Genomic DNA, 23,038 nt, shown 5'->3' on the forward strand with positions numbered 1-23,038 from the left:
CTAGAACAAAATCCCTGCAGAAAAAGCTCCTGTAGAAGAGTTTCAAGTGTTCTAGTCACTTTCCTCAAAGCAGCAGGTCCAAACCTTCTATAACTATTCCAGAATTGCAGTCTCTCTGCAGTTTTCTGGTTTTTACTTATTGCTGAATCTTTCTCTCTTTCCTTCCAATTTCATCTAGTACAAATTACATACTATTATTCTTCCTGCTTCACATCTAATCAACACTTGATTCTCTTGCAATGTTGCAGAGCACTCCATGCAAGAAGTATGTAATGAGTAGCAGTAAGCAACAGAAATGTGTACATTTTCTACTTCTTTATTTAGTAATCTTCTTATTAACACATCAAAGAAAATGCATTGCTTGTCCTGAACTACATATACTTGGGCTTTCTGTTTCACAGAATCATAGAATATTCTGACTTGGAAGGGACTCATCAGGATCACAAAGTCCAACTCCTGCCCCTGCACAGGTCAGCACCAAGAATCACACCATGTGGCTGAGAGCGTTGTCCAAATGCTTCTTGAACTGTCAGGCCTGGTGCTGCTCCCTGGGGAGCCCGTTCCAGTGCCCAGCCACACTCTGGGTGAAGAGCCTTTTTCTAACATTTAACATAAATCTACCCTGACACAACTTCAGGCCATTCCCTTGGGTCTTGTCACTGGTCACCACAAGGAAGTTGTAACTGCAGTGAGGTGTCCCCTCAGTCTCCTCTTCTCCAGGCTGAACACATCAAGTGCCCTCAGCTGCTCCTCATATGGTTTCCTCTCAAGGCCCTTCACCATCTTCATTGCCCTCCTCTGGACACTCTCTAAGAGCTTAATATCTTTCTTATATTGTGGTGCCCAACACTGCACACAATATTCAAGGAGAGGCCACCCCAGTGCAGAGCAGAGCAGGACAATCCCCTCCCTTGACCAGCTGGCGATGCTTTGCCTGATGCTCCCCAGGACAGGGTTGGCCCTCCTGGCTGCCAGGGCATTGCTGACTCATATTCAAATTGCCATCGACCAGGACCCCCAGGTCCTTTTCCATGGCACTGCTTTCCAGCATCTCATTCCCCAGTTTGCAGGAACATCCAGGGTTTCCCCGATCATCTCTTTATGTTCAGAAACATTGTTTATGGAAAATACTAATACACCACTACCCTATTTCTCATGCTTATTCAAACTAATACCCCTCTAATGTACCTCCCAGTACTATTCCATATTTCATTGCACACAATACCTTAAAATTTCAAAGCCCTTTACAAATAATTACCTTGTGCTTTGGTCCTTCGAGATTTCTCTCAAATTTATGTAACTGCAATTCTTTTTAATGCAACAGTTTGATTTTTTAACACACTTTTAATGCACTGTAGACAATTTCAGCTTCTTGCCTTGAGTTCAGAGCAGAACTCTGCCATTTTAAAACAAAATATAAACGTTCGGGGAAGAAACAACACCCTTTTATTAAATGCTGGTAGACATATAAGGAAAGATAATATATTCTGAACATATGTTAAGCTTGATTTAGTTTCTGTTGCTAGATACCTGATTAAAAAGTCATTTGTTGCCATACATATTGACAGCTGATGCACAGAAAAACAAACAAAAGTGTACCAGTACCAGATGATCACACAACACAGATGTCCTTTGATGTGAAATTTCACCTGTAACATGAAGTTCAGCCCTTTCAGTTTTATTCCAGGGTGAGACAGGCAAAGAAAAAATAAAATGGAATAGAGACCTGGATTAAAAGGGCATTGAGGAACAGCATCTGAGCTGCCTGAAAAGAAACAGAGACTTCTAAGGGACAGATTTCAAATCTCAATTGCTGGAAGCTGGAACACCTGGAATAAGAGGCATTCATGCAGGCAACAGTAAGATAAACACAAATGATTTTTGTTTAATGTACTGGTTCCTCTGCTTAAGTTTCCATTGCAAAAGGCCTAGGCAAGCCAGGTATGTTATGTAACATAACTAGTGAATGGTAACAAGTCTTGAGTTGGCACTGTGAATGTGAAACGACGAGGTTTTATCCCTGCCTACATTATGACAGAGTATCTGGACATAGTACCATCAGAAGAAATAATGAAGTAACCCTGAGGGCTTAGAAATATTTTTGAAGGACACTGTACACTGACAAAACAGTTTACTTAGTCAAGCAGGTTTAACTCAGAACGCACAGAATATCATCTCTTATCCTACTGCTTGGAACAACAAAGTTTTTGGACAACTCTAGTCTGAATCAGTAGCATCCTCCAGCAAACTACTAATTTTTTCCTAAACACCACAGGAAACTCCAACATCAGTTAAGCTCTTCAGACATCCAGGGATCAGAATTGAAGCTTACTATATGGAAATTTATGAGGCAGTTTTTAGAACAGACTTCTTACTCAGTGAAAATGTTAGCATTCACGTAACACTTTTAAAAACTACAGTTATTTACCCCCAATGTCCTTGGACACAAATTCTCTGCCTCCACATTCGTGTGGTATGCTGTGCACCTGTTGGCTGCTCACCCCACCCCAGACACAGTCACATCACAGGGCAGCAGACTGAGAGCTCACTACAGTGTGAAGCAGTGTGTAAACCCCCCAGGACAAGCAACAGAATCAGTAACCAACCACAGGCAGCTATCATGCACAAAATCGTCAGGGTTTCCATCTTCCCTAAATTCTCGAGCAAGCAGAAGAAAACAGCTCACTGTATTAAGAATATGCTGCAAATGGTACAGACTCCAATCTGTCATCATCTCCAACTTCCCTTGATAAATTTCAAACAGTCTGTAATTTACTCTTACATTTTCTACTGGTTTCATCTGTCAAGATTTTAACTGTCACTGTCCATGATTATGCCTTTCTGTATAAAATACAGCCTATGCCCTTTTATGCTTGCATAGACTTCTGTAGGCCACTCTCTAATGCAGTTGGTTCAATTTTCTCCACAAACAGTATAATTTGTGTTGAGACTTGAATCAATATCACAATACTTCAAGAAGCTTTATGACTTTGCCAATCAGCTTTTACCGGAGCAAAGCCTTCTGATTGGCTTTTTCTATCCCTCCTCATCATCTATATATCAACTGCCAATAAAGACAAGAATTTTAGAATATGGGCTATCAGCCCACTTTCAAGGAGGGCATTGGTGGTTTTCTGTTTGTTTTCTGGAACCACGTGGGCTAGAAACAATTTTGCACCTAAGCAAAAGTCAGGTTTCTTCAGTATAACCATGTCCTGAAACTCTGGGAGTTACTATTCACATTTGATGTCCCTGCCTCTTTTCAAAGAGAGTTTAAACCAGGACAAAGTGTGTGCCACTACTATTTAAACACCATAGGAAATACTGGTATCAGTTCTCTATAGCTGCTCCTACTGATTTTACCATTTCTAGTAACACTCCCACCACAGGAGCTTATGACAACAGAAAACAGCAAGTATGTCAGAGCCTGCTGTTACCTTAGTTATGCTAAAGAAATAGGTACGTCTCAGAAATATAGGAAATCGTTATTCAGACAACAGACAGACAGCACTTCCTTTCCCAGAACAATCCGTCTCCTGCCCTGACAACCCATTCCTGCTATATTTACCAGACCAAATTTTGCCAGTGATATATTTCCAGATGCACTTGAGCCACATGTCCCTGTCAGTCAGATCAAGCACAGAGGAATCTGAGCAGAGAACAGCTCCTAGAAATCACTAGATGTTAATCCATGCTTCCTCTCTTGCTTGCCTGTGGAGTTAAAGGAGACAAAATGTGTAAAGCATTATTCCCAGTTTATTTTGGAAGCAGGGACAAGAGGTATGTCATTTGATACAGCTATTTACTTCATCTGCTTTCTTTATGGCTGACAGAGACACCTGAACAGTAAAAAAAAAAAAAAAAAAAAAAAATAAAAATGTGAAACATGAAGTTAAAAATAACTGCTGTTTCAACCAATTAATACTGGGTATCTAGCAAGAAATTGTAAGACTCTCTAAAAAATTCTCAGTGCTAAATAAGAAGCTTACTACTTTCATCTGCCACAGGAGAACCAATTCCTCGTCCAGAAAAAACCGAACTGTGCCATCTTTGCTAGAGAAAAGCAACAGACATCAATTCTAGATTCCAGATAGTTCAATTTAAGAATGCTGATCAGGTAAAATTATTTGAGTTGTGGTGCAATAAGATCAGGATCTAATGATCTGAGCTAAGCCACTTCACTATTTTAAGTTATATTCTTCCTATGTTCTACCATATACTTCTGACCTCACACTATCTCTTCCAACCCTAACTACACAGCTAGGTTCTCTCATGTTCATAATTTTATAAAACACTTAACACATGACTTCTGATCATTATCTTGGCTCTTGCTGAATTTCTCCCTGAGATCCTTTGAGCAAAGGAACAAGCTCTCTTCCCCACTCCCACCTCCATATTGTTAAAAGATGCTCTTCACAGCTCCTACATCGATCAATATTGCTTCAACTCCAAAGTGCATTTTTTGAGATTAGAGCAATGCGGGAAAAACAAACCAACCCACCCCAACCTCTCCCCCCCCCCAAAAAAAAAACAAGAAAAAAAATCCACCAAAAACCCCCCACAGAACACCAGAGTCACCTCTCAGAATCTGACTAGCAAGAAGACTTTGTCATCACATCGGTGGCCAGTCAGTGGAACCAAGGTATTTCTCAGTTCTAGGTACTATGAGTCTTCCAGAGAGGGCAAAGGGAGCTAAACCAGCGATGCAAGAGAAGGAGGTGAACAGAGCAGCTGAAAGGATTTAAAATTGTAAATATCCTTCCTTTGGCTCCCTCCTCCCCTTTTCTGGAAAGCGCAGACAGGCAGTTTCAACCTTTCCACCGTTTATTTAACTGGCTTAACAGAGGGTCCTAACAGGTCACAAATAAGCTTTTTAAATAAAAAGCACAAGTTGAAATCAACTGTGGATATATCAAAACTCATGGCCAGGCCAATTTTATACTCAAGGTGGAATTAAAAACTACTGTAGCCTTCTTTTAATAGCAGATTCACGTAACAAGACTTCTTCAACAAGCTGGATGCAGATAGAGGTTCTTCAGAACAAAAGCACTTTGACCCATTCTTCTAAAACAAACAGGCAAACACACACCTAGGTTTGTATTCAAAACTAGTATTGCTTAAGCACAAGTACATCCTTTAAAACAGCCTAGATTATTTTCGTTACAGCATTAAAACTTGAAAATGTTTTTGCTAGAGAGATTGTTCCTGCTGCCTTAAACCCCGTACAGTTTGCACATTTTCTGGTATCCTTTCCTTTTCAAATCTGCACACTTTACAAGCATCTGACTGGCACCTCACACAAGAGTAGTGGAGACAAGCACGACAAGAAAGAAAATGAGCACCTTATGGGTAGAATCGAAAGATATTAAAAAAAATGCTGGCCATGGCTGAGTAGGATCAAGAGAAATGTGGGCAAAATATGAACTGCATTACATGTTAGAGTTTATTAGCAGCCTCATACAGCTGCTCAAATTCAGGCATCTAATACAGAGATGTGAACAGCTGGTACCATCACCTGCTGTTCCTGCAGAGTGAAAGGGAGCGTGTGACCTTCCGCTGCTCCACATGGGTCTTGTGCATGTGAACAAGTACCAGTATGGGCTGAGAAACTCCACAGCATAAGGAACTGACATCCAGAAAGAAACTACAATTTAAAGGCAGCTGAATGAGAATGAACTTCACATTCAGATTTTTAATGGATTGTTAATAAAAGTGAAGGGAAAAACTGTTTGCAAAATGCAGGTTCATGTTGTCTGTGACACAATGCTTTAATAGTCTATTACCAAACAACCATTAAATTAAGCATTCCAGGATGTCTGTGATGATCTCCCTTTTCCTCATTATTTAATAATATATTTCTTCAGCAATTTGTTTTCTCTGAAGAAAATGTTTTTTCCAATTCTTGAACTACCATTCAGCTACTGTTAAGTGTTTTTCTATTGCTTTCTACGGTGTCTCAATATTTTCACTTCTTCCTCTCCTGTGTTTCCAACGCTCTTGGCAAAGCCCTTTCCCCAAGAAAACATTAGGGTTTTTTATTTATCAATCATGCATATTTCTTCCCTTATGTTGTTAATGAAACAGAAGCCTTCATGATGAAAGTATTCAGTTTCCTGTACTACACAAAGAAGTTACATGCTTTCAGAAAATTGTTGTTTAGAACTTATCTCTTTGCCAAATCAAATTCAGTACTCCTGTTTCAACTAAAAGAGTCTCTTTCTGCTGACCATATTTTAACAGACTGGCAAATATCTGAGCACACATATTTCCTACACCTTTGTGTTCATCATCAACAATGCCACCAAAGAAAATATTCCCAGGGCTGTGTTCTACCACTCCCTGTACCAACCTAATCACATGTGAAGTGCTAACTCTGCTGAAGCAGAATGTATTTAATAGAGAGAAGTACAGAAGTAAAATTTGAGAGTGTTTGTTAGATTTTAAGTTCGACCGAATATATTTGCACTTCAGATAGATAAACTTTTTTTTTTCAGTAAGAGCTGAATATGTAAAGAAAAACATGGTATTTCTGAATGACAAACCCGTCATTCAGACTGAAGTGAAAACCAACTAATGATGTCTCCTCTATGCTGTCACGACAGTCATCTTCATTATTACAGAACTATTACAGGCCACTATAAAGTGTCTAATCCCACTCTGAAGAACATCCAAGTTGCTAAGTGCAGTTACTAAAGATGCTTACATAAGCAAGCATATTTTACCACTGTCACTTGTTTTATTTCTAGAATAAAGCTCCTCCCCTAGGCTATAGCCAGAACTAACAGACCATTCTCTTTCAATATGCCGTGATCAAGGTAACAACCACATCTTTATTTATTTCAACAATTCCTCATGTTTACAACTTGCCACTTGAATTATTCAGGCAGTTAATCAGGCAGTAAATGGAATCTAATTCAACAGCCACTTTGCAGACTTCATCACTGTATCAAGAAAAATTACAATTTCACGAAAAGTAACAGGGCACAAAGACATCTTAATAAAATACTTCCTCCCAGAATCAAGCTAAACATGATTAAAAGTGAAGAGCATTGTTTTGAAGTATCTCATCTCATTTCCATAGCACATGCTTTGACAATTATTTACAGTCATGCAAGCACTCAGACTCCTGCACCAAGCAAAGGCAGCTTACACTTTCTGAAAGACTGCTCTGTTTATAACTTACTGCTTCAGTATGTCTATATGTTTCAGCTTATTGCTACAAGGATAGAACTGGAAAACAGAACTTCTGAAGTGCTTATATTAGGCTACAGATAGAGTATCAAACAATCGAAGAACTACCGTCACTGAAGAATTTAACATATTCAGCTAACAAGCACTAATGAAGTGCACCCCTTGAGTATTCTAATTGTGTAATTGCAATTACAGTGCAAAATACATTAAAATAAGCTGTTTATCAATCTATTCATTTTAACAGGATAGCTAAAGCCAGTGTCACCCCAAACTTTAGTTCTATTGCATATATGTGCAAGCTCTCATCTAACATACTTTATTTTCACATTTCTACCCATCTCACACTGGGGTTTTTTTGTCATAATGTCTTGCCTATTCCTCAACTGTCACATAACTATACACCTGCTCTTTCACAACACGTTGAATACAGCGAGAGTTTGAACTGGCAAGTTTTAACTTCCCAACTGCACCATGCAAAAAGCACAGACATACTAATTTCAGAAAGTTCAAGCGATGAGGAATCTATGTCTATCAGTGCCCTTAAACTAAACAAAAAATGTCCAAACATAATTAGGAGTTCAAAGCAAGAGTAGGTTGCTCAAACACTTCCAATGGCATTTCCAAGTCACATGGATACAGTGCATCATAAAATACTAATGCAGATCTATCAATATTCTACAATGACCACTTGATAAATGTTCCCTCTCAAGATGGTTTTTTTATTTCCTCCAATTTTGGGATGACGTGTACTGATTCACTGTCCCTAATATATTCACATATATTTAACCCATGATTTAGCCTTCCTCACTCTAACAAAACCACAGATTTCCATTCACTCCCAAAGTTTTTCCCCAGAAAGTATCTGTTGATACAATCAACAAACTCATCCAGGACACTTCCATCTCTCTCTTCTCAGAATCCATCATATCGCAAAACCTCAGACCCTACCTTTAAACCACTATATTGTAGACTTCACATGTCAAAATTTCTTTTTTTTGTAGCTTTTGTAGTTGCTGAAAAGCAAGTTAAAATCATGTCATCTAAAAGAACTGTATGAAGAGGACTGTATGAAGTTGTAAGTTTTCTCTCTCTTTCCTGGACAAATCTGCTGTCTTATATAATTTTCTACAGGCAAATTACAAAAACCAGATCTTGACTATCTATCTGACATTTTTTTAAGAACTTACAATGAGAAGGTCCATAACATGTTGGAAAATTATTTTTTTTCCTGATTTAAAGAAAAACAACAACAACAAACAACAACAACAACAAAAAAACACACACAAAAAACCAAACACAAACTAAAAATAACCCTTCAGCAATAGCCTATTCCACAACAATCAGGCAGCTAACAAGCTAGATTCAGTTACCTTAAAAAGCTCTTGCAAGTTTACCTCAAATGGGCAACCCAGCAACTGCACATCCCTCACTATTAACATTCCCCAACAAATCAATTTGCTATTTTAATAATAATGTTCTCTATTAGTCTCCTACTTCTACACTTACTTTTTATTCCCTGCTGTTCTACCTCTCTTTTTGCTGACTTTTTTTTCTTCCATACTAATTATTGAGAGAAGCAGTACTTTATCACAAAACCCTGCACTATTTCTGAAAAAAAAAGGACATTTTATCCAACTGTATCTTCTTTCAAACCTCTCTTTGAAACTCACAGCTCGGTATAAACCATATCAGGGATCAGCCAAAGACAGCCTGTTTGAAGAACAGGTAATCGCTAAGAAAAATCCTCAAGTGTTTAACAACTTTGTATACTTAATGACTTCTCTCTGCTGCTACCCTCTCAAGCTACAAACTCTTTGAGATGAGGAATACTTCAGTATGTTTCTTGTGTATGCATGATGAACGCTTCTTGGCAGTCCTATTACCTATTATGCAACTATATAAATATGCACCTGCACTTCCTGACACAAGTTATTGCTTCTTTGAAGTGAATCACCTTTGAGGTACTATTTTTAACAGGTTAGATGGCAGCAGTTCAGTGAGAAGACAATTAAAAGAAGGAAAGGTTACAGAAGAGCTATATATTTAATAAACTTCTGCTAGAATTCAGCAATTTCATGTACACTTCTACTTGCAGAGGGTTTTTATTGTAATTCAAATAGCCTTAACATCTCTTAATTGGCCACAATTCCTTTACACTATTCTTGACCAAAACAAAGACATCACCATCAAAAAAACTCGAGATAAAACCTCCATGACTGACTTAAGAGGAATCTTAGCTTCTACAGAGCATCTGGTACTGCCTTTCCACCAAATCAAACTGCAATTTATTGCCCTCTAATGTATGTATATTAAGCCATTTCCTTTATGGCTCCACTTTACACAGACGCAGTAACTGAAGGAAATAATGGAGTGCCCAACAAGTGGGAAAGTAATTGCTCAACAAGCGTGGAACAAGAGAGAGTCAGTTGCACACCACACACATGTGGCAGCTCTTCAGAGCCCAGCCCTGCACTGGTAACAGAAGGCTGGTGTTACAGAACAAGCCCACTGTGGGAACTCTTCCAAGCAAAAGCCAGGAGCGCTTGTCCATCTAAACCCTTGGGTCCTTAAGGATTAAGTGCCAGGAAACAATTCCTTCCAACAGCACCACCTCCTGCCTGTACCTGCCAGTCATTAGCCATGCACAGAAGGATGACTTTTAAGCTTCAAGCAAAGTCTTAAAAGTACGCTCAAAGAACTTGAGTTGAAAGGATGCTTAGGTGGTATCATAAGGGTGGTTGCACTGGGCTGCAGAAGGGACGTTAGGAGACATAGAGAAATACCTTGTGTTAAGACCACCTTACTGGGCTGATTGGTTTTTTTTGCTCTAGATATTCCTAGATTCACTCAATTTCTTTTGAATTTATTCAGTAAGTTTCTTACTCAGAAATACAAAATAAAAGATTAACACAAGAGCTAAAATGTTATCAAATTAGGGATGCTACACAACCACAGTTGTTATTCCTTTCTGCCTGTTCAGTCTGAAGTTATAAATCTCTCAGCTACAAGCTTCCCCTTCTCATGAGTCCCAGTTTCATCCAGTAACCTGTGTTGAAGGGCTCAGTGTACAATTCCACAGAATCATTTAGAGTGACACCATCCACACCTTATTCCTCACACACTGAATAAATGCTGTCCTGCACACAACAAAAAAGCCTTGAAAAAGGTTGTGGTGCTTGTCTTCATGCATCTATAAGCTTCACAAATACCAGCAGTTATTCTTCATCACAGACATTCTTCCTTTATAAATAAACAAAATCTTAACATGACAATTCTGGTGTTAGTTTTGGGCTTGAGATGTTCACATCCCAGGTCTCTCACTGCAGTTACCACCATTCTTAGAGTACATCAGTGTAACTCCAGGAAAATCACTGAGAAAGTAAAGTACAAAGTAAGCAAGCACCTGGGAAAAGTCTGGTTTATAACACCAAGAAAATCTATGCCAAAAATATCAATAGAAACATACTCCCTGAGGAAAATTCAAAGACCTCAGCCATAAAATGGTAATTTCACTCATTTGATACTACAATGAGATTAAAAAGATTAGTCTCACTCAAAGAGAATATCTAGAACTACCTGCAGCTTCAAAGCACAAATAGTGCATTGGTTTACATTCTCTGTATACTTGGAAGGATGCCTTCATTCATAAAGACTAGAAACTTGCTTTTAAAATAACAACTTTTACTGTATTGCCTGAACACAATTGGCAAAAATGATGTCTGGATTCAATCTGTAATCAAAGCATCAAATCAAGGCTGTCACCCTAATCTTCATATTTCTTATAGTAGGAAGGTGAGAGAAAATATGAAGAGAAATAAATTACCACTTCTGTACACTGTGTCAGGTCATTCAATATGGACTAAAGTTGTATTGCCCTTCACTAATCAAAATGAGGTTGAGTTGAAGTTATGGAAGAAAACTTACTCTGTCAATTTTACTCTTTCCATTCTTCTTAAAAATTTTACAGAGAATGCAAAAAAAGCTAAATGCTAGCCTGAATTGCTTGGTCTTCCAAAATACCAAGTTAACATGTATAGATACCTGTTATTTAAAAAAAATTCCTTTTATTTTTTTTTAGTTATCACAAGAACAGATATAATCTAGGAGACCAGTGAGTCTTCTGGATCTTTTATAGGAACCTGATATGCAACAGAAAAAAAAGCTTAGGTGATGTTTTTTTTTAATGTCTGGTCTAGATAACATTGCAATCCTTCAATGCAAACAATGGGAGAAATATCACAGCTTAAGGTTCATCAATATTTGTTATTTGCTAGTAACTCCAGGCACTTCCTATAGAAACTCGAGATATAAATAATAAATAAAATATGGTATTGCTGTTATCTGCAAAGGGCAAAGCAACAAGCATTGCAGATCTTTATGTATCACAGATTCATATAATTTAATTCCAATAGTTCCTTATAAAAAGACCCAAACATGATTTTTTTCTTAACTTGAATAGGCCAGAATGAACATCTCATATTTTATTCAACAACACTTCAACAGCATTGAGAACAGGCCACACATTTATATTTACCACTGATTTACTATTTCTTAAAACTAGATCTTTCAGAAAAAGTTCAAGCATTAATCCCAAAATAGGATAAAATCCCTGTACTTTTTTATATAACTGTCAGATTTTCACAAAAAACTGAGTTTCCAGAGCTTAGACATGAGAAAATGAGTGTGCAATCAAGTCTACATACCAGAAAACTGATGGCTACAGTAACAAGTATATTAAGTCAGTACACTGGGCAAAGGTTCTCTTATGGTTACAGTCATTTGACCTTTAGCCAGCTCTTAATGCCCCAGCCAACCCTCTAAAGATGGAGATTTGCAGCAGCTTCTTGTCTGAAATAAGCCATGAAAAGATTCTTCTGAACCCACTGTACAAGCATTCATTTAAAATGTCATGAATGTGCATGAAATCAGAGTGCTTCTAACAGCTTACTTTGCAGCTTCTGTTTAAATGCACTAACTCTGAACCACCAGAGGATAAAAGGACTCAAACCTTCCAGTCTGGCACTCATGGACCTAAAATATACACAAGCACCTCTTCACAGGTGTGTTTACCTAGTTTAAACCTTATTTAAATAGACTCTTGATGCACACACTTTCCACAAACACCTGCTTCTCCCACTGCAGTGATGACTTGTAGAAGGCAGTTGTATTCAGTCTTGTCTGTCCTAAAGCCATCCTACACACCAGTAAGCAGTACTTCAGGCACAAAAATCCTGGTTACTGACTCATCCCCCTGCTCAAAGCAAAGCATGAATTCTGCAATGAGAAGAATGACTACAGAAGTATCTGCTCTTACCTCTACACCATACCAGAATGGTCTGAAGGCTTCAACAGCCACAGCGAGATTTAAGGAAACCCATTCCTCATCAAATCATGGAAAAGCAGGCTTTTAATTAACTCAAATTACCAGTCATTTGTGGTTATAAAGCATTACCCTGGTGAGCTCGAGAGCATCCTAAGTTGGAAGCACTCATGAAAGAGACAATGCTCAGTTACCACTGGATGTCAAAAGGAAGCTTCCTTTTGTTGACCTAAATCCAAAACAAAACTGACAAAATGAACAAATATTTCAACATCCAGACACATTTTTCAAGATACTCAGCTCACTTTAAAGAGCAGTCAAATGGAAGTTGTGGTGACAGTGGCCCTAAATCCAAACTCACAATCCAGGTTTTTCATCAGTTTTAGAATAACCTTTGAAAATGTAGCTGTATTTTAATTTTGCATGCATGGACAAAGCTTGATAGTCACTGCTTCCATATGGTCATAACTCAGGACACTGACTTTTGCTTTTTCTAAGCACTAGAAATACAAGACATCACATCAAGCTTACGCTTACAGTGCTTATCTCAGTATAACAGGTATTCAGCTATTGAATTTGTCTTGGATTATCTTATGCATCACCCAAGACAACAGAACCTCTGTTTTTCCTTTCTGTTTTTCAGGCAACTATTATCAACAATAACCAAAATATATGCAACCCATGAAAGTGTAAAAATGGCATCCAATAAACCAAACGATAGTGGATCAGAGCAGATATCCTGTTCATTTTCAAATTATTAAACTCTTTATAAATCTACATAAAATGAAGTTTCTCTGTTAGAATTTGAAAGAGAAACTTCATTCCACATAACTCAGGTCCAAGGCCCTTAGCTAGGTATGCTGAACTGTAGAACTGAGGTTACTCTTGCCATAATCGTGGGATTTTTTGTGCTGATCTTCTCTAGATGCTTCTTCCGAGAGTCTATTTAGACCAATGGGATGGGATACCACTACTCAGTTGCAGGCAAGCTTTTACTATTTTGGTAATCAAACAACACACAGTATGTAATTTAGTTACTCTGGGGGTGCAACACTTTGAAACAGGAATCTTTAGCTGCTGGGGGTACACGGTACATCTTCATACCCTTGACCAGGGTATTTCAGCATCACAGTCATGACAGAGTTAATACCCACTAGCTCAGAGGAGAACAAAAGGTACTCCACTGCAACATGCCTAACATTTACATTGCCTCTCTTTGCTCATTAAACAGGTTTTGGTTAAATAATGAACAAACTGTATTACAGACTCCGATGAGAATTCCAAAATTATAAATCAACTGGTAAAGCCCAGAGGAGAATGAAGGGAGTGGGAGGGAAGGAAGGATAATATTGACTAATATAAAGGGCGCAGCTTGACAGTGGATATTCCTGCCACACCTGATCAAACATGCTCCATGGGGGAGGGGAAGGGAGGGAGAGAGCAAGAGGGGAGATGGGACAAGGCAGCCTGAAATTTGCATCCGGAACAGATTAAAATGGGTTCTTGGGGGATTGAGAAAATACATAATATATATTACTATAAATGCAAAATTGTACTAAAAGCTAACTCAAATGTCAAAGATTACAGCTTGAATAAATTTAAATATAAAAGCAATGCGTTTCCATGAGCTAATGAAAGAGACATGAAAGGAAGGTCTAAGAGAAAAGAAAAACAAAAAAAAAACCCCTACACCAAAAACCCCTAAGCTTGGACTTTTCATTGCCTGGAAGATGAGGCAGGAGATCCTCTACGGTTCAAGGTACTGCTTGGGAACCAGTCCATGTCTAAAACTGAAAAAAATGGAGCATAGCAATGATGTTCTATCTCGAGACACTAGTTGGTAAATAGCAGTCACTGAAGCTGAAATTACCTATTTAAAAGAATCCCATGTAGTCAAACCAACACGCTATCATCACCACATATAGGCAATTATTATCTCAGCAGAAGCCACAATTACATGATGACTAATACTCAAAGGGAGTCTCTGAATCTCTCAGTACATTAAAATTTGCTTTCTCTAACATAAGCAGATAGTGAACTTGCGTTTTTCCCCCAACAAGTCAACAGCACATTGAATCTAGCTGCTCTAGATAAATGGCCAGTCCCTGACATTTACTTATACTGCATGTATTTGAGCATCCTGACACTCCCTGTTCCTGATGATGAGGAGAGATATTTGCAATAATGGCAAAGAACTTCAGGAGCCTTATTTTAAAGAAAATTTTACCTCATAGAAAGGCAAAAAGGAAAATTTCCTGCCAAAACACTTTTGGCATTGCATGCCTCTCTTAGACAAGGTGAGTGAGCTAACAAAAAACCCCACAAATTTAAATCGTCACGACCAGGTACAAGCATAACATCCAGAAGAAAGATACTATCCAGACATGCAATCTGTGCAGGAGTTTCCTAGGATGTCATGACCTGACAGAAAAGTCCTGCTCATAGCCAAGGGAAGGTCACCCGGCAAAGAAAAGTAAAGCACTACATCTACAGGAAGCCACAAAATAAGAGGGAATAAGGGCTCAGAACTGGCACATGTCCTCAGCACCTCTTGTCAGCACCTGGAAGCAGCACTACTGTACTTCTAGGGAGCACACCATTTTATGGGATTCCAGGCTCAGTGTTGACACAAGAATGAGCATGCTTCACAAACAGAAACACAAAAAGTTCACCTCAAACGTAGGTTGAGTGCATTTCTGAATACCCACTGTAATAAAGGGACCAGAAATAAAGCTTACTTTCAAATACTACAATCAGTAAGACAAATCCTGGGAAGAACCATCAGAATGCCACGTGGAGGTCAGGACTAGCCTCACTCCCAGACTCTCAACATATAATTAGGTCACACTTAAACAATCACTCCTGAAACCACAAACACAGAAAATGTGGGGGGAAGGGGAGAAAGATGGGTTGTGAGAAAAAAATGGTCAGAATACACACCACAGTCTTGTGTTCTACTTGTGTAATAAATATAGATTTCCAGTTCCTTTCAGTGCAGGTGATCGCAATGTCAGTCTTTCACTTAAGAGATCCAAATAGAAAGCAAGGTCTGTGCTTCACTTTTTAGTGATAACACAATGAAAACCAACAAGGCAAAGAATGTGAGGACAAAACAAAAGGAATGCTACTTGCAAAGCAAATTTTTCCCATCATTCACAGATCAGAAAGCATAAACAAAGCACGAAAAAGCTACACATGATAATACACTAGATTTCATATATTACTACAAGTTTCAGTATATTGAAGAAACATGCATGTTTATATAAAAATATGTGTGTATACACACACAAGTATATATATAGTCTCATATATATGTATCTCTATATATACAGTAGTGGTAGCAGTGGTATTTATATGCTAGCTTACATTGGTATTATTTGTCTAAAAGCATATACATATTTCCTCTTTTCTTGTTATTCAATTAAGGACCTCTGGATAGTGAGTAAGACAAATAAGTACACCTGTACATTTATTTGCATATATCCTAGCAGGTGCACATACCTGCTGATTTCTGTATAAGCTTACCTGTTATATTATTCAGCACTTCTTTTAAGTTGCTAAAGCTATGTAGCAGGGGATCCCTTTCTTCATCCTATAGATTATACATAGGAAGGAAGTAATTAATGAGGCAAACATATTCCTGAAGACAAATCTTTATAATGGGTCTGTTAAAGACCTCAGTCATATTCATAGAAGTACTGTGGTTTGAGTTTATCACTGCCAGCCCATTTACACCATCAAAACCAAGGGAAGCGTTTTTATTTTCCTGCTAGTGCTCTCCAGTATCATACAGCTCAAATGTCAAACTCGAGGTCCAGGACTAAGCATTCTGGTTTGGTTTTATTGCCCTTAGAAGTATTTCTGATTAGCCTTCTGCTGTTCAATAAATTTCACAGCAAATCTAACTCATACCATATTGAAATGGCTCATCTGGATTTGCTATAATGTTAATCTATGCAGATTGTAATGGGAGCAGCAACACAATGACATTTGGTGCCATTAAAATAACTTGAAGGAAGAATCACAGTGCAATATTTATATGAATTAGCTGCATCCCTTAGCCTTAGTCTATCTTTATGATATTAAAATGAGGAGGAGCAGCAGTTTCTCCAAGCTGTGTACGGCCGCACCCACACCTTCGACGGGGAGGCAGAAAAAGGGCCCTGCCCTTTGACAAACTGAAACCACTGGTGCTGGATGACAGCCATCTGCTACTCATGTGACATTCTGAAGTGCACCACACGCACACATTTGCACTGTGGCAGCCATAAACTGACCAATGCATCGTTAGACCTGGAAACACTGTATTAATGGCTTTTATCAAAGCAGGTTTGAATCTATTAACAGGTTTTGGTCAGGAATGTAGCTAGCAGCAACATCAGAGCTGAAAAAAGATAGTATGCCATATGAAAATTAAAAAATAACCTATATATAATGACTTCCTCAATTTTTTCATTTTGTTTCATGGCTTTCATGATGAGGACTGTCTTCCCTAAGAAGGCACAAAAGATATATAAAAACATTGTGCTAAATCAAATAAATTCATATATATTTAAATTCCCTGACATATAAGGCAATAAAAGTCTGAATGACATGATTCCCATGTGGAATACCCTTTTACAGGGTAAAAAGGTAGATTTTCAGCTTTGTAGCTCTTACAGTTGCTGGCACATGAGAAGTCAAAATGTAGAAAGTTATTCCAACTTTACTTACAAAAGTACTATAACGACTGCTACAAAAATTGAGGTACTTTTCTAAAACCAAGTAGTTTCTGCCATAGGTATTTCTACCTGTTGCCACAGGTAGCAAAACTTCAAGGTAACTTACCAGATGGGTGTGAGTGCTCCATCGGGCATTACGCTTTATGGCTCCCACCACTGCGTTGATTTCACCTTGTACAATGTAAATGTTCTTATCCACCATCCTGACAATCCTGAAAATAAAGGTAATTCAAATTAATCTCCTGCCCCTCAGAATCATTGTCTTCCTTAGATGAAACATAAAGTTGGCCCTAGTCAAGAGGAGGCCTTCAACGACGCAAGAAACTCTCAGATCTTTGTTTTGTGCATACACAAAATACAAGTTATTACATACAACAAATACAGTTATTTCATCAAAAAGAAGACAAAAGGAAGACACTTTTCCACAGCGTGCTTTCAAGACCATGAGAGCAGACAGTTAGTTATAACGGGACATTTGTGATGCTAGAGACAACTTTGTCAAGGCACATTCCTCATTTTTTTCCAGTCCATGTAAGTTCACAGAAAGATAAAGTGTTGGGGTCCCAGGACAGACATCCATGACAATGCAATAACATGCGCATCTCCAGCACTTTGGCGAAGTCCCGCAGTTCCACATGGAACACAAAGCCAACCTTGTACTCTGTTAAATAAGCATCAGTGGCTTGAATAAGCTGGCCAGGGCAAAACTCTTTGGGACTTAAAACATTGACAAAATGAAGTAATTTATAACAGATGTTGATTTCACACTTGTGTCACAAAAAAAAAACAACTTTCAAGGAAGCAGGCAAGTAAAAAGACATGGGTAAGACCCCACAAAGAAATGAGCAAAACTAGAGACAAAACTGGACGAAACATATGAAGCAAAAGTGAGAAAGCTAAAGGCAGAAATCTATTTGCCTATTTACATCTAAATTGATGTACCCAGAGAGAGTCAGAAGAGGGGGAAAAAATTAAAAGCAAGAAATATTTCTAATAGTCTGAGGAAAAGAAACAAAGAGTGAATTACTATGGGACTGTTCTCTCTGTACTAGCTATAGTCCAGATAGAGTCAAGCCTAAAGAAATGAGTAAGAATGGAAGGGAATAAACAGACACAACTGTTTATAAAGAATAAACAGGACTTATAAAGAGGCCAGAGAGTCAGATGATACTATGTCTGCAAATAAGAATGATTTAGTGAAATGGCAGCCAAATAATGGTACTTTTTCAGAAGAATGAAAGAAAAATGAGGACTCCAGCTTAAAATTACAATGGGTCATCCATAGAGAAGCAAGACTGAAAAGAGATGAAACATTGACCATAACAGTTCAAATCAGACAGGCTCATTTAAAAGACTCAGCTGGGGAAGGGAAGCAGGGGGTAAAAAACCACAGAGAATATGAGAAGGATTTTTGCCAATGTAGCGAAAGCAAAGCTGGAAGGAAATGATTTTGGTGCATTACTCAAGACCTCAGAAAGACCACCACAGAAATTTCAGAACATACATCCTGGATTTGTCAGGATTCATATTAATTAACATGTTTGACGTATCAACAATGCTTCAAATACACAAATATCCTCTGAAAGAGATTAATTTGTTTCAGGACTCCATAAATAACAGAAAGAAAGCAAAGTATTATAAAATGATACCTTATCAAGGGATGGCATCGGATTTCTTACTTTGTTTTTTCACATGTTGGCAATAGAATGAATCATCTTACTGCAAAATTGTTTCTTACTTTGTTAGATTAATTATATATAATGGTATTTCCCAGTGTAAGGACAAAAATATTTTACAATATAAGAACAGTCATAACAGATCAGATCAGTACTCTATCTCATTCACTACTAGATGGTTCAGAAAAATAAACAAATGAACAAATGAGGACTTCAGCTTAAAATCACAATGGGTCATCCATAGGGAAGCAAAAGACTCTACTTTTAACATAAAAGAATCGAGATGGAAAAAGTTGTTAAACTCAGTCCTTCCCAAATGATAAACACAAACCTACAACACACACCTTTTCCTTTTAACCTGCTGGGAAACGGAATGTCATGATCCTTTCAAGCAAGGGTGCAAGAAATCCTTGTTGCTTGGCAGGGCTCTCCTGACATATTAAAACCCTGCAAAACTTCACGGGGTATTTTTGCACTTATGTCCTGTCATTGTCAACTACCTGAGAAGACTTGGTGAGAATGCACTCCTTTCCTCACTGCCCATTCCATTAAATATAACTTTATTCAAAAGTACAAGAATTCACTTTACACAGGCCAACAAACTCACTGGACCAGTGAAACCAAACTAACCTATTGTGCTGGGGACGCAAATTCACTCTCAGTCTCTGAACATCAGACTTACAGTCCACTTCACCACCAACACTGGGTAGAGATGGGGGAAATACTGCTTTATATTTAAGCTTTCAGCTAACGAAGCAATAGCACACACATTCCAAAGTAAACCACAGCGAAATACCCTCACTCATGCAAAGGACCTTTGCAACTGTGTGCTGGAGAAGGAAACAGAAAATAACTACAGAGTGGGCAGGAAAGCCAGACAACTGTTTCCAGAGAGATGCACCTTGAAAGCTAAGCTCACCAAAAGCACCATCTATCCCTGTAAAAATGTAAAAGTTTCTTTCAAGTAATGGATATAGCGTCACTAAACTCCACACTTCCCAAAGTTCTACCCCTTTTAAACCATTAGATAATTTCTGTATGTGTTCCTTCAACTGTATCTTCACCACAAGCAACAGCTGATCGCACTTTGGAGCTCAGTATAAGTGTACTATATTGAAAGAAGTTTTAAGATTGAAATTAATGCTCTGAAGCGACAGAGAAAAAGTTACATGAGTTACCAGACCAGCACTGAACAATCAGTTGGGTTTAAGAGAGCATGGTAAGAGTCAAGCAAAACCATTACATGTTTGTTCAACTTACAGAAAAAAAAATTGCTAACATGAATTCAGGCTTAATATTACACAGATATGGTCTGAAAAATGGGATATTATACAACTGTTGGTTGGATGGGCTAACAGAACTACTAATACTGACTATCACTAAAACTTGTAAAGAATCTCCCTAGCAAAGGCATAGTTCTGTCACCTCTTGATGTCTTCAGATCAAGATCAGACACCTTTCTTGAAAGCAATCTTTAATATAACACAAGATAGTGCACTCAGTACAGAAACAAGTGGTTTCAGTTCTGTGGTCTTGAGTTAGGCAAAAAAACCCAGGAAAAGTACCTATCAAATTTCAAATGCTTTTTAGCTCCTTAACCCTTGAGTTAGTCCTACATAAACTCCTCTTTATTGCTCATGATAGGTTCACTCATTTGCTTAAAGCTGCAGACCAGTCCTCAGGTTGGCTCCTGCACAGAACTTCGACACTGAGAATGACAGCTCCAAACCAAGACAACAAGCTGCCCTGTTGGCACTTATAGTGCAAACACTGTAAGTAGGAAAAGGTCGATGCCCAAGCATGTCATAAAAGAACAAAAGCTCACATTCATAACCTTCTCAAAACCTTCAGCAATGTTCTATGGATAATAATTATCACTATTCTGAGATTTCTGAAAAAGCATCACTTGTAAAATTCTCATATGAAAACAGCAACAAGATTTACATCTGAAAATGTTATCTCGCATGTGCACTGAGCATTCCATTGCTTAACCTTGGAACATGCTACCCCAAAACACCCCAACACACAGGAACCCAAACTATTCCTGAGTATTACCATAGGCAGCCTTGGGCAGAGTTTTAGGAAACGCTCCCTCCTGTACAGAGAAACAACCGCAATTCTTCTGGAAACAAGCAAGAGTTAGCATCAGATGTGGCAAAGTCTGGCAGACCTCCAGCAAGTCACTTCTTCCTATCACTAACTTTAGCCTTCAGCTATGGCAACCGACTGACTCGGTAAAACTACTCCAGTAAATAACAGTAATGAAAAACAACAGAATCACAACATATGCAAGAAAGGTAGTATTTCAAAGTAAGCTTCTTTTGGCCTAAATTTGCAGTGTTTATGACAATGTATGAATAATCTATGCAGTCTCTGACCTAGATGTGGCCACTCAAGTCCTGATAAAATACACTGCTACCAAAACACACAACCACAAATCACAAACAACTCTGCTTATCTCACAGCTAGCTAGGTTACCCAGAAGGCCAGCTGATAAGGAAAAGGCCCTTTTCTTCCTTCTAAACCACATGTGGAAGGTACATGAACCTCTATTGGGAAATTTAACTTACTTAGGTTTTTCATGTAGTAACTACTCTGCAATAAGCATCACAGGCAGCAAAAGTTCAGAGAACTTAGGACGTTTCTCCAAAGGCTAGATCCCAAGGCCTGGACAAAAGTGACATAAAAGCAATAATTTGTAAGTATGGAGAGGAATGTGCAGTCCCGTGGTGCCATAATTCTGGGCAATTAAGATAAACAGCAGCAACAAGGCACTGGTGGTACATCAGAAAGGGATGTGGGACAAGCTCCTCTACAAGCCTTCACAGTCAGCTGCAACAGTGAGATGGGCCTGGGAATCAAGGAGAGAAAGGTAACTCACATTTATCTGTCAAAACTGCATAGTAAACTCAAAACGTAAGGTTAATTGGCAAGGGGCATTTTCTTTCTTCCAGCTACTTCATACTGTTGAGACGAGAAACATGCCACCAGCTGAACTCCTAACATACACGCTGAGTGAGCTCTGAGCTTTCCCCTGCAGCAGAAAAAGGTTCTGACCGTATGCAGGGAAAGGTCCGTTTCTACCAATTTTATGCATCAAGCCCCCTGGGCGCACGGTGAGCGGAGCCTGTGCAGGTGCAGCGCACACCGGGCACCTCCCTCCGGCCCGGCCCGGCGCCCTGACCCCGCTCCTCCCTGACACCCGCACACCGCGGCAGCCGTGGCCGGGGGGCCCGTCCGCCCCCGCCCCGTGGGCACCGTCACGCGTGTCAGCCCCGGCCCGGGGCGGGGGGCGGCCGCCACCCCCACCCCATCCCCGCCCGCCCCTGGGGCTGCCCCGCGCCCGTCCCCGCCCCACGCCGGCCCCGCACGGCTCCCCCGCCGCCGCGTCCTTCCCGCCCACTCCCGCGTCGCGACAGCATCGCGACAGACGGTCGCTGCCCGGCACTGACCCCCGCATCCAAAATGGCGGCGCCTGCTCCCCGCGGCGGCGGCCGCTTCACATAACCGGGCGGGCGGGCGGCACCGCGGGCGGGAGGGCTCGGCCCCCGCTCTGTCCGCCCTTCCCTCCCTCCCTCCCGGCGGCGGCGGTCGCGGCGAGGCCGCGTAGCGCGGGGTCCCGAGGCACGGGCAGGGACACCGGCACTGCTCCCTCGCACTGACGTGGAAACGGGCGCACCGTGACCTGCTGCCTGGTTACTGCGTCGACGGACAGCCCGCGCAGCCAATCCGCGCGCGGTGCGTCGCGCAGCGCCTCGAGGAGCCCAATGAGAACACGGTCTGGAAGGGAGGGGGCGGGTCCTACGGTGACAGCGGCAGCGAGCCAATGAGAGGTGGCAGGATAGAGCCGGCGGGCACGCTGGCCAATCGCGGCGCGATGCGGCGTCGCAGCCGCGCCCGGGCCGGCGCAGACAGGGCGGCCGGGCGGAAGGCGGCGGGAGGGTGCCCGCGCAAAGCACTGTGGGCCGGGCCGCCCTCTCGGCGGAGGGCGGGTGTTGGTGCCGGGGCTGGGACTGCGGGGCTGGAGGAGGGACGGTGGCGGGACTGCGCGGCGTGTGAGGGAAACCAGCCCCGGGACTGCACAGTCTGTGCAGAGAAGCAGGGCCTCTCCACCGTGCTTTGCGAGTATT

General features: G+C 40.1%; 1 protein-coding gene across 9 annotated transcripts in view; it reads right to left on the reverse strand.

Annotated features, from left to right (window-relative positions):
- Window positions 1-22,585, reverse strand: part of GBF1 (golgi brefeldin A resistant guanine nucleotide exchange factor 1) — a 106,235-nt gene extending 83,650 nt beyond the window's left edge. For 4 of the 9 annotated variants that reach the window (XM_027718882.2, XM_027718872.2, XM_027718928.2 and 1 more), the window contains exons 1-3: window positions 22,361-22,584; window positions 17,339-17,444; window positions 16,037-16,103 (exon numbers count right to left, since the gene is read on the reverse strand). In XM_027718882.2, coding sequence (XP_027574683.1) covers window positions 16,037-16,103; window positions 17,339-17,444; window positions 22,361-22,368 — 181 coding nt within the window. In that variant the 5' untranslated portion in view covers window positions 22,369-22,584. Of the gene's footprint in view, window positions 1-16,036; window positions 16,104-17,338; window positions 17,445-19,252; window positions 20,693-20,963; window positions 21,442-21,478; window positions 21,576-22,360 lie in introns of those variants that run through there. The other 5 variants (XM_027718892.2, XM_027718938.2, XM_027718911.2 and 2 more) reach the window with 5 other exon arrangements.
- Window positions 22,586-23,038: the final 453 nt, after the last annotated feature.

The sequence above is a fragment of the Pipra filicauda genome, unplaced genomic scaffold (genome assembly GCF_003945595.2).
Source record: "Pipra filicauda isolate LSUMZ 115617 unplaced genomic scaffold, ASM394559v2 scaffold96_size2947999_pilon, whole genome shotgun sequence".
NCBI lineage: Eukaryota > Metazoa > Chordata > Aves > Passeriformes > Pipridae > Pipra > Pipra filicauda.